This window comes from Camelina sativa, chromosome 20, assembly GCF_000633955.1.
Source record: "Camelina sativa cultivar DH55 chromosome 20, Cs, whole genome shotgun sequence".
Lineage (NCBI taxonomy): Eukaryota > Viridiplantae > Streptophyta > Magnoliopsida > Brassicales > Brassicaceae > Camelina > Camelina sativa.
The window spans coordinates 437,349-449,240 of NC_025704.1; the positions used below are offsets into that span (position 1 = coordinate 437,349).

The following is an 11,892-nucleotide window of genomic DNA, read 5'->3' on the forward strand; positions in this document are numbered from 1 at the left end:
AAAAAAAAAAAAAAACATTTAGGACAAACAGAAAAGAGTAATTTGGTCTTATTATAATAAAGAAACCTTTGTTTTTATTTATTTATTTATTTATAAAAGTAATAATTAATGTACTTACTTGATTGGATGCACAGCTAAACCAAGCGTCCCAAGCGGACCCGCCATGCCAGAGGAAGGTCTTCATACTGAATCCATCGCCGCCGTGGTCTATATCCTCCTCCGCCGTTGAATCTTCCACTTTTCTAACGGCCACCTCATCCTCCCCGGAGACCACTATCGCCTCCTCCGCTTGTTGTTTCTCACCCGACATTAGCTATCGATTAATATGTTTACACAAAGAAAGTTATGTCTCGAAAAATATATAAATAATTGAAAAGGTTTTCTTGATTAGAGAAAGATATCATCTTTTGAAGAAAGAAAAATATGTCTTTAATCTCTTACCTATTTTTTCCTTTTTGTCTGAGAGGAAACACAGAGACTTTAGCTCTGTCTCGTTCTCCAACCTCCGAAGCAAAAGGCAGAGTCTTTAATAAATGATAAAGAGAGCCACAAAGAAGAGAGATATAGAGTGAAGAGCTCTGGTTCTTTAAGAATGGTGAGCGAGTAGGAGCTCTGGTTCTTTTTACCTGCTTCTATATGATTCCATCATTTGGATTTGTGTATTTAAAAATCGTCTCTTACCACACTGTTTCAAAAGTTTAGATAAAATTCGAATAAATGTGGTAATCTAATCATCCATGGTTTTGGTTTTGAGAATATGCGGAACTACCAAAATACTAACAGTATGGTTTTACCACTTCTTTTAGTAGTTTTTTTTACCGGTCACGTAGTTTTATGAAATTTTAACTTTTTTTAGTGCACATTTCTCTTGTTTTGTTTGGTTACTACTTCCTAGTGCAGATTGATATTTCGATAACATATTTTTCAAAAATTTCTTGTTAATTATTCCCTAAAATTAAGAATGAAAAAGAAAAAGAAAAGTAGATGGAAGAGATGGGAGTGAAAGTGACAGTAGTGTAATAATATTAGCGTCGGCTTGAGCCGAGCGAACCCATTAAGAAAGTAAACTTCACGCGTTTACAGAGCAAATATTACGCGCGTCATCAAAGCGCACTCCCTCTGTTCATGTTCCTCTACGCGTGCTTCCACTTATTCTCTGTGCACTCTCCATTTCTGTACCGTCGGATCCTATAATCATTATCATCTTTGCAACCATATATATATCCCTTAAACTCATCTTGGATTCGAGCATTGAACAACTGATTAAAGAATACTACTATGTCTTTTATAGTGGCAAAAAAACTGAAAAAAAAAAAAAGTTGTAGGATATGTGAGAACATCTGATTCAGAGTGTCGTCGTCATAGGTACGAATGTATTATGTATGAAACCATTTTTACATAAATTACATTAGGAAGAAGAAAAAAATAATACTTTTAAGTTATGGGCTTTTTAGTGCGTTATGAGTAACAACAGAATAAGAAATGGACTTTGATGTCTTTGGGTCTTTTCAGATGGACCGAGACTTGAAAGAAGCAGCTTTCCAGTTTGATCCTCTCTTGATTTGATTCTTCGACTCAACGTAGATCACAATATATAAAGCACAAGTACAAAACAAAGATTTTATTAATTATCACTTTGATTTTTTTCTTTTATGTAAGTTTAGCGATTTTTTTTTTTCTTTTCAATTCTGCTGTACATAGTGGGAAAATTACATATTCTTAGTGGTCACCATTTAGAAGAATAGTAAAAAAAATTGAAAATTATTTAGGCGATGAAAACAAAAAAATGAAAGAGATTGAGAATGGAAAAAAAATCTTGTAGAAGATTATGATATAAAAGTGGGTGGGAGACAAGACAAACGTCTACGGGATATGGTTATTGTGAAGTGAGACCATTACATGAGATCGACCGACCAAAAATTCATATTGTTGGCAAATCAATTCATTGAAAGGTATCTATTTCTTCATTATTACTTGCAAAGATTTTATGCATCCCCTTACTCCAAAACTTATGCTAATATATTATCTCTCTATGAAAAGTTATAATGAATATTGTCCGTTAGATTAGAGTGGGTTAGTAGTAGTAGTGACTGTTTATAATCATAACAATACAAGTAACATCCAAATATTAAATCAATCAATGGATGTGATTTTCCTTAACAAGATTCGCACCCAATGCCCTTGGGATGTATGTGTTAGGAATCCACTGCTATTTCTGGTATTAAAAAAAAAAAAAAAAAAGCTAAAATAAAATTATCTTTAAGATAACTCATTGAAATTTTAATGGGCTTATTGGGCTTGGGCCCAATAACTTACAAGGACGATAACGTTCTTATTTCGTCGTATTGGTTAGGGCACAGATGGGATCAAAAACTACAGAAGAAGAAAAGAGAAGTCTCCTTCCTTCCTTCCCTTCACTTGGCTCCAGCTTAAAAATTCTCTGCTTTTGGTGTTACTCTTCTTCTTCAGTTAGGTAGTTGCTGCTGTATCTTGTGCGGTGACTAGGTGGGTTCTTCTTGTATATCGAGGTAATAATATCTGAATAGTCTCTCTTACAGAGTGCCCTTAACGTGTTCGATAGAATGCCTCTGAGACACTCTTTTGGCTTAACTTATCTCTGTCCCTTCCTTTTTTTGCTGACCTTTTGTGTTCATTGCAGTTAAGCAATTCATTTATCTTCTTTAGAAGACATGGGAAAAGCTTCTCGGGATAAAAGGGTATGCCTTGATTGAAATTTATTTGGTTCTTAGAGCTTAAATACAGCACATTTCTCGGGTGGAGATTACTGAACTCGTGGGTTGGTTTTTAATAGTGCGTTGACCAATTGTTTGTAGGATATCTACTATCGTAAAGCTAAAGAAGAAGGATGGCGAGCGAGAAGTGCTTTTAAGCTTCTTCAGATTGATGAAGAATTCAACATTTTTGAAGGTGGATCTCTGAAACTTTAATCTCTTTTTGTTCCCCCATTTGGTCAGTGAATAGTCTCACATTAACCCTCATCCACAGACTCCAAAGTCTGATCTAACGAGATCTTAGTCAAAAAAACTATTTATTGAATGAATGCAGTACACTTTGCAGCTGAACAATGTGACATATCAAAGAATGACCACTTAAAACTTCCCAACTTTTGTCTTTTGCCTATGTGCAGGAGTGAAGAGGGTTGTAGATTTATGTGCTGCACCTGGTAGCTGGAGTCAGGTCAGTTTATTTTATTCACAATTGGGAATAATGTGAAATGGCTTAGTCAGTTAGCAGATCTCTTATGTGTGCATTATAACGAGTTAACTACCGCCAACCATTTTGCATAGAAGAAGAGAACAAATGTTCAGAAAAGTCTAAAGCTTGAATTAGAGAGCTATTGAGATTATTAGGGTTTATTTTATCACTGCAGTGATCTTTTTGCAAAGGATTGTGATTGGGTTGCGATCTCAGTTAGCTGACAACTTAGCTCGGTTAGTGTACTATAGAAGAAAACAGGAAGTGATAGACATGGGGAAATTGACTTGGGAGAGCAGGGGATGCTCTAGAAAATTTATTTCAAGATTCTTTGGTTGTTTCTTTCTTAGGTTGTTTGTTGCTTGTTCCTCGATTTTCGGTGGATAAAATTAAGAGAACACGTTTTGAATCTTATGAGTGCACTTAATTTATAGGTCTTGAGTCGTCAATTATATCTTCCTGCAAAGTCTTCAGCTGAGTCAAAGTAAGTTTCATATTTCTTAATTATTACACTCTGTTTCTCCTCTTTAGTTGTTTAATTATGCTAGTTCAGTAATTCACTTGTTGAACTGATTTGTTGCTGCTGTAATTCTATGCAGAGAAGGAGATCTTCCTCTTATAGTGGCCATAGATTTGCAGCCTATGGCTCCAATTGAAGGTGTCATCCAGGTTCAAGGGGACATAACTAATGCTCGGACTGCTGAAGTGGTAAAAATTTCTCGACCCCTATCTCATAGAGTTTGACTCTGTTTCTGTGGCTTACTGATTTTCGGTTTTTCTTAAGGTCATTAGACACTTTGATGGCTGCAAAGCGGACCTGGTTGTCTGTGATGGTGCTCCAGATGGTAAAACAGTGCATATAGTGTCTGTTTGGCCGTTCAGTTTTTACATGCTATCAATATAACGCCTTTTACAATTTGGTCTGCAGTTACCGGTTTGCATGACATGGATGAATTTGTCCAGTCCCAACTAATTCTAGCGGTAAGTTGCTTGGCCTCTGTTTATAAGAGTCGGTGTGTCGTGTTAGAACAAAATTTAGCATTAACCTGAAGCATATTATCATGAACAATAACAAATAACAAACAAAACCCCTTTTTTTGTCAGGGCTTAACGATTGTAACCCATGTTCTTAAAGAAGGTGGAAAATTTATCGCAAAGATATTCCGCGGAAAAGATACAAGTCTCTTGTACTGTCAAGTAAGTTTAGATGTTGTACTCATGAATTTAACTGTCAAGTAAGCTTAGATGTTGTGCTCATCATATTTACTGTTGCTTTTACTGATATAGTTTAATTCCTCTTATTTGTAGCTGAAGTTGTTTTTCCCAACTGTAACTTTTGCGAAACCGAAAAGCAGTCGCAATTCGAGTATAGGTAAAAAGAATACAACTTTCACATGTGCATATATGATTTCCTTACTCAAGGGTTTAGTAATCAAAGATGTAAGTAAATGTTGCTTTTCTTTGGAGATTCTGATTGCATTTCTTTACTCTGTTCCTATAGAGGCTTTTGCTGTTTGCGAAAATTACACTCCACCAGAAGGATTTAACCCGGGAGATCTGCACCGTCTCTTGGAGAAAGTCGGAAGCCCTTCAGGTGGAAGCGATCTCGGTAAAAATTCTCATAACTTCACTATCAAAAATCTGAAGCGCTTCAAGTTAGACACAACTAACGTGTGCAGTGTTGAGTAGTACACTTTTAATTTACTCTTCCTCAACCTAACGCTCACCTAAAAATGCTCTCTTCATGTGAAGTTAACCTTTTGGGCAAGACAAAGAAATGTTCTTTAGTATCACGTCAGCTCCAAAAAAGAGAATGTTTTAATTTTTACTTTTTTTTTTTGATACTGTTCTGAAGATTTTTCTATTTTCTTGGTACTCTGCAGATTGCAGCAGTGGTTGGCTTGAAGGACCCAACAAAGTTTATATACCATTCTTGGCATGTGGTGACTTAACCGGTTACGACTCAGACCGGTCTTACCCACTCCCTAAAGAAGCAGATGGATCTTCATACCAGAGTTTGGACCCGATTCAACCTCCGATCGCACCACCTTATAAACGAGCTCTTGAGCTCAAGAAAGCTTCAGCACAAAGCTTCAACTCTTGAGGTTTGATTCAAACTAAAGAAAAAACTAAACAGACTTTTCATTGGATTCTTTAAAAGCCTGTAGAGTTTAGGGACCTACAATTCCTATAACGCTTAAATGATTGTTAAGATGAGCTTTTATGTTTTAAAATATACAAGTATCAGAATTTCAAGTTAAATATTGTTTACTTTTAACTTTCTCTGCTAGGAAGAAATCAAAATATTGGGTCAAAAAAGAAGAAGTNACTTTTGCGAAACCGAAAAGCAGTCGCAATTCGAGTATAGGTAAAAAGAATACAACTTTCACATGTGCATATATGATTTCCTTACTCAAGGGTTTAGTAATCAAAGATGTAAGTAAATGTTGCTTTTCTTTGGAGATTCTGATTGCATTTCTTTACTCTGTTCCTATAGAGGCTTTTGCTGTTTGCGAAAATTACACTCCACCAGAAGGATTTAACCCGGGAGATCTGCACCGTCTCTTGGAGAAAGTCGGAAGCCCTTCAGGTGGAAGCGATCTCGGTAAAAATTCTCATAACTTCACTATCAAAAATCTGAAGCGCTTCAAGTTAGACACAACTAACGTGTGCAGTGTTGAGTAGTACACTTTTAATTTACTCTTCCTCAACCTAACGCTCACCTAAAAATGCTCTCTTCATGTGAAGTTAACCTTTTGGGCAAGACAAAGAAATGTTCTTTAGTATCACGTCAGCTCCAAAAAAGAGAATGTTTTAATTTTTACTTTTATTTTTTGATACTGTTCTGAAGATTTTTCTATTTTCTTGGTACTCTGCAGATTGCAGCAGTGGTTGGCTTGAAGGACCCAACAAAGTTTATATACCATTCTTGGCATGTGGTGACTTAACCGGTTACGACTCAGACCGGTCTTACCCACTCCCTAAAGAAGCAGATGGATCTTCATACCAGAGTTTGGACCCGATTCAACCTCCGATCGCACCACCTTATAAACGAGCTCTTGAGCTCAAGAAAGCTTCAGCACAAAGCTTCAACTCTTGAGGTTTGATTCAAACTAAAGAAAAAACTAAACAGACTTTTCATTGGATTCTTTAAAAGCCTGTAGAGTTTAGGGACCTACAATTCCTATAACGCTTAAATGATTGTTAAGATGAGCTTTTATGTTTTAAAATATACAAGTATCAGAATTTCAAGTTAAATATTGTTTACTTTTAACTTTCTCTGCTAGGAAGAAATCAAAATATTGGGTCAAAAAAGAAGAAGTTTTTTCAGTCTTATGGTCCTTTGATTTCGACCTCTCTTTTTGAATTCCTAACTGGTCCACTTTGTTTTTTTTTTTTTTAATTTTGTATAAAACTAATATTTTTGCATAATTTTGTGATATTCGAAAGATGCACAACTTGGAAAAGAAAAGTAAACAGAGATATGAACGGTACGACTTAGAACCAACATGATAATTTAAATAAATAAACGTCATAACATCTAATTCATGTTGAAACGATAACAATCCAAATGTCCTATGCATATTTGATTTATCTGCTGCATGTCGAGTATATTGTTGCCAAGAAGTGACAAGTTGGTACCAAAAGAAAACACTAGCTAACTGAAGCAACTGATCATCTACACGCAACCCTAAAATTTCAAATCTTTTACATTACAAAAGAATAATAATAATAGTTTTGAAGCTTTGTCGATCGAACCCGAACCTGAATCGGGACAAACCCGTAGTTTAGCAAGACCACGTGGAGATCGAGTTTGATCTCGACATAGAAGAACAAGAGTTTAAGAACTCTATGCAGTCCTCAATAGCTTCTGCACGGTGAGACTCCGATTCGTTTAGAGACTTTGACTTGGCCAGATAAATAGACGACGAAGAGTAAGATGAGGAAGAGCAAGAAAAAGACGAAGACGACAGTGTCGTTTTCGTGTTATTACTCTTCTTTCCGAAAGATACAAAACGAAACGTTTTACCGACTCCTGCTCCTATACGCCGGAGTAATCTCCTTGCTGCCGGCGAGCTACTGACGCCAAAACTGAGAATTCCGACGACGACCCTCCGACGACCATGCCGTGATGAGCTGAGACCGGTGTGTGTTGGAAAGATTGGTTCGTCGTTTGCTTCTTCTGATTCCGGACTAAAGCTCACTCTTTTGGATCCTCTTCGAGACATATTCTTGTCTGAAACTTTATCGATGAACAAGATGAATGTCCTGAAGACAGAGAGTACAAGAGGAGAGACAGAGAGAGAGAGAGAATAAAATACAGTAAATGGAGACGTGAGAGAGGTTTTGACGAGTATTTATGGGAGGTAAAAAGTGTGATGTGTTGATGAATTAGGGATGAAATTATTAAGAAAGTAAAATGGTAAATTGGAACAAGTTACTTGTTTATATGTAAAAACTACACTTGTATACGAAGTGTTTGGAACAACAAGATTTGTTTAATTGATTCTTATTATTTTTATTTTTTAATTAGGTTGAGAAGTTACTACGAACGCGATGCGATTATTTTAGTCCAAAACTGATGGTCAAAAAGTAAGACGAGGGAAAAGGTTTGAAGTAAAGAGTAAATGGAGTTAATAGTAGTAACAGAAAAATCAACGTAAGAACTTATGTATGATGAAATATATTAAGACAAAAGAAAACAAAAAACAAAAATCAGAATGACTCTCATCTTGTCACTATTGTACTCAGCTTTGTTTTTTTAGGTGAAATATTAGGGGTCCCTACCCTCCAATGTTTCCCATCCATTATGATAATATATGTCCTCTCTTTTGATGCCTTTTTTTTTTTTTTTTCATCTGAAAGGTATTTATATTAAGATTGAAGGATTAACTGTACAAAGCATTTGGCTATTAGCTAAAGCTAAAGCAGCTCTATAAAAAATAGTTAAAGGTCTGGTAACCACGCAGGTTAGAACTAAAACTATAGAGAGGAAGACACCATCTCACTGACAAAGATATCCTTGAGCCAACAAGGGAAACCCGTTTGAACATAGGAATGACAACGGTCAGATTTGGTGACACTTTGAGCAATGAGAAGGCCCTCTGTTAGTTGCTTTTGATTCCGAAACCACCTTCCAAAACAAAAGAGGCGACACTTTTGATGTCTATAAGACTAAGTTTTTATCGTAGATATTCTCAAATTTTTATCTACGTAGTGTTATATATACTAAGATATTTCGTTTTCTAAGTCATATTTATTTGGGCCGAAGGAATATTCCACTAATAATAATATGGGCCCAAGTTAGCCCATTTAATGTAATAGCTATATGGATCATCATTAAATTCATCATCATGTCATAAGATTTTCTGATTTTGTATTAAAAAGTCTAAACAATAAAATATGTCATCAGAAATAAATATTGATAGCAATCATGTTGTCATTGAGTAAATAGTAACTTAGTATAGATTACGTTTTTTCTGTTATGTAAAAATTTGATATATATGGAGGAACAATACGTTTTTGTATGTGCTAACTTTTTAAAGAAAGAATTAAAGAACCGGAGAAATCATAAATTATATTTGGTAATCGAGAAAAAACACTATTCTTCAAGTATAGATCTTCCACATGCAAATGATGCATATGGGACAGCCAAGCATTTTGTATGTTGAATATATAAAGATGCTTATTTGCGAGACGAATATTCAATGGAATAGATTTTAGATACCATGTTTCTATTTTTGTCCCATCCTTTTTATTTTTGTGGGCATTGATTTATCAGAAATATAAAAATAACATATATAAGGTTGTCTTGGCGTATTGATTTGAGTTTTAGTTTATATTGATCTACAAGTAAGTAGATAGATATATTCGAAGTAATTAGCGCGGGCTAATGATATGATATGATACGTAACGAAAACTATTGTCTATATTGACCAAAATAATAAAACAAAGTCAAATTTTTGTCTTGAGGAGTACGTACGTACGTTAGTTTGTGCCTGTTATCATCATCGTCAAAAACATATACTACTAGTACTAGCAGAAGAATAAAAATGTAAATACTTAACAAAAAAATTGCGTTTTCTTCTTGAGAATTGAATTTTGGTGCGCATGCATGATCGTTATACAAAAATAGGCTTATATGTGTTGTTATATATAAGGGTCTCTCAAAATATCATGGTCGGAGTAAGCCATATGTGTGGACATGTGCTTTGTAATAAAATAATGATGGGAGAGAATCATTCATTCACCTAATCACTTAACAAATATCCAAAATCAAATTTGTTTGGCCTCTTCTTCAAATATTTTGTCTCGTTAGTAATAATCATAACAGCACCACCAGATCAATCACTATAAAGGGGTAAACTCAAATTGGTACCCACCTCTTTTATTGAAAGTGTTGACATCTTTTAACCCTAATTTTATGCATTAAACCATTATACAACATCAATGATTTGTATTAGTATCATATCAACCAGATTTTAAATTTTGCATAACATAGATTTTTATACTAGAATAACCAGTCAATTAAAAAAATCATAAAAAGTAAATAATTATAATATGTTTCGAGAAAGATTGTTTTTGGATATTTTTGAAAAAAAAATAATGGATATATTTCGAGTAAAAAATAAGAAATATTAAATATGGGGAAAAAAAACAGAGGACAAAGAAATCAAAATGAAGCATATGCTAAAAACTGAGCGTCAGAAAAAAAGAGGATATACCATTTGTTTAACATTTTCGTCTTCTGCAGATTCCTTCTTTCTTCGATCCCTCACACACAAAAAAAAAATTTGGATTATAACAGAGAGAGACACATCCCAAATCCTCAGCAAAATTTAATAATTTATAAAGAAGAAGAAAAAAAGCAATGACCTGTTCTTCTTCTCTCTTTATAAATCTTTCTCTATCTCCTCCTCCTTCTTTGCTTCCTAGCACGACCATCATCAACACCAACATCAACACTTGTTCTTCTCCCAGGTCTTCTTTTGTCTCGTGTCACCACCAGAGACTACCACCCACTAGCTTCCTTCGTAATAAAACTAAGCTGATCAGAAGAGACGCTGTTGTTTCGGCTGTTTCTGCTTCTGGGTCGGACGATATGACTATTACTGAAGTCAGGGATGATAACGAATCGGAGATTGACGCTCCGCTTCTTGATCCTGAGTCTCTCTCTAAGCCCAGGAGAATTGCTCTCTTTGTCGAGCCTTCCCCGTTTGCGTAAGTCGTCTTCTATCTCTTTTGCCTGCTTTGTGTTCGACGAAATGTCTCTGTGAAAACGGGATTGTGTGTTAATTCTTATTTAGTAGTTGACTTTCCTGTATTGTTTTTTTTTCGATGATATTTGTTGTAATAAATTCTACAACTTTGGATCGCCAAAACCAAATTTCATATCCGGTTTAGAGTTTTAAAGTATTCAGATTTTTATATGTTTGAGGAGTGATTTTATTGTATTTGATTTTCGCAGCTATGTCTCCGGTTACAAAAACAGATTCCAGAATTTCATTAGGTATCTGCGTGAAATGGGTGACGAGGTTTGTTCTTTTCTTCTTCAATTTTATAAGTATCTAATTCTAGTATGATATAAAGTGAGCTGAGGAACTGTTCCAGAATTAGAATTACGTGTAAAGTGAAAACTTTTATTCCCTTTCTTTACCTGATTTAACTGTTTTGCTTCTTCATAGGTTATAGTTGTGACCACACATGAAGGTGTTCCAGATGAGTTTTACGGAGCCAAAGTCATTGGATCAAGAAGGTGACAACATTTATATAGTTACCTGAAAATACTCGATTGATGCCTCTTAATTTTGTTAGTATCGCTAATTTCTTGTTCTATTATACAGCTTCCCTTGCCCTTATTACCAAAAGGTTCCCCTGTCACTTGCGCTTAGTCCAAGAATCATCTCTGAAATTGCACGGTTTAAGCCTGACATAATACACGCTTCATCTCCCGGGATAATGGTAAAGCCCCTCAGAAATCACATCACTTAAACATTTGCACAACTGTCAAGTTGAAAATCCACAGTTTGACCTTTTTAGTTTTTTTCTATGACTCGATTTTTTAAGGTTTTTGGTGCTCTGGCAATAGCAAAAATGCTATCTGTACCTATAGTAATGTCTTACCACACACACGTCCCTGTGTAAGTTTATTCATCTGCCTCATTTGAATAGTTGTCTGAAATTTTGGCTTATAATTTATGATTTATCGAGATGATTCTGAAGATTAATCTTGTGTTGATGTGTAGATACATCCCAAGATACACTTTTAGTTGGTTGGTAAAACCAATGTGGTCTATAATCAGTATGTAAATTCCGCTTCTCAAATTTCAAATTCCCTTCTTCTTTTTTATCTGGTTATTGTAATATGTAACTAAACTTGAATAAGCTTTTATCAGGATTCCTTCACAGAGCGGCTGATCTTACACTAGTTCCTTCTGCTGCCATTGGAAAAGATCTTATAGCAGCTGGTGCAACTGCAGGTGAAGAGAGATAAATCATTACATTGTACTTTGTGATTGTTTAAAACTAACATTTTCTTCTTCTTTTAAATATTTTGAAGCTAATCAACTTCGACTTTGGAATAAGGGTGTTGATTCAGAAAGCTTCAATCCCCGTTTCCGTTCTCAAGAAATGCGTATAAGACTGAGGTAAAAATAGAATAAACTTTTGTTGTGT

At 35.1% G+C, this 11,892-nt stretch overlaps 4 protein-coding genes and 1 long non-coding RNA gene across 5 annotated transcripts in view; 3 read left to right on the top strand and 2 right to left on the bottom strand.

Moving 5' to 3' along the window:
- The window catches only part of LOC104768342 (auxin transporter-like protein 1), a 4,374-nt gene extending 3,637 nt beyond the window's left edge, over positions 1 to 737 (bottom strand). The window contains exons 1-2 of the mRNA XM_010492289.2: positions 442 to 737; positions 119 to 313 (exon numbers count right to left, since the gene is read on the bottom strand). Coding sequence (XP_010490591.1) covers positions 119 to 310 — 192 coding nt within the window. The 5' untranslated portion in view covers positions 311 to 313; positions 442 to 737. The remainder of the gene's footprint in view (positions 1 to 118; positions 314 to 441) is intronic.
- LOC104768343 (putative tRNA (cytidine(32)/guanosine(34)-2'-O)-methyltransferase) lies at positions 2,362 to 5,494 on the top strand. The gene is made up of 12 exons (XM_010492290.2): positions 2,362 to 2,528; positions 2,660 to 2,717; positions 2,835 to 2,928; positions 3,149 to 3,198; positions 3,651 to 3,700; positions 3,816 to 3,924; positions 4,001 to 4,061; positions 4,145 to 4,197; positions 4,321 to 4,413; positions 4,525 to 4,588; positions 4,718 to 4,825; positions 5,100 to 5,494. The coding sequence occupies exons 2-12, from the start codon at positions 2,691 to 2,693 to the stop codon at positions 5,318 to 5,320; spliced, it is 930 nt and encodes a 309-aa protein (XP_010490592.1). The 5' UTR covers positions 2,362 to 2,528; positions 2,660 to 2,690; the 3' UTR covers positions 5,321 to 5,494.
- On the top strand, positions 5,545 to 6,490 carry LOC104768344. The gene is made up of 3 exons (XR_764233.2): positions 5,545 to 5,584; positions 5,714 to 5,821; positions 6,096 to 6,490. It is a non-coding gene; the product is annotated as an uncharacterized LOC104768344 (long non-coding RNA).
- Positions 6,733 to 7,651, bottom strand: LOC104768345 (josephin-like protein). Its single transcript, XM_010492292.2, has one exon. It carries the CDS (start codon positions 7,443 to 7,445, stop codon positions 7,005 to 7,007), a length of 441 nt encoding a protein of 146 aa, XP_010490594.1. The 5' UTR covers positions 7,446 to 7,651; the 3' UTR covers positions 6,733 to 7,004.
- LOC104768346 (sulfoquinovosyl transferase SQD2-like) overlaps positions 9,896 to 11,892 on the top strand; it is a 3,539-nt gene continuing 1,542 nt past the window's right edge. Inside the window, exons 1-8 of the mRNA XM_010492293.1 lie at positions 9,896 to 10,437; positions 10,685 to 10,751; positions 10,902 to 10,972; positions 11,061 to 11,178; positions 11,284 to 11,357; positions 11,463 to 11,518; positions 11,613 to 11,696; positions 11,777 to 11,864. Of these exons, the coding sequence (XP_010490595.1) occupies positions 10,088 to 10,437; positions 10,685 to 10,751; positions 10,902 to 10,972; positions 11,061 to 11,178; positions 11,284 to 11,357; positions 11,463 to 11,518; positions 11,613 to 11,696; positions 11,777 to 11,864 (908 nt within the window). The 5' untranslated portion in view covers positions 9,896 to 10,087. The remainder of the gene's footprint in view (positions 10,438 to 10,684; positions 10,752 to 10,901; positions 10,973 to 11,060; positions 11,179 to 11,283; positions 11,358 to 11,462; positions 11,519 to 11,612; positions 11,697 to 11,776; positions 11,865 to 11,892) is intronic.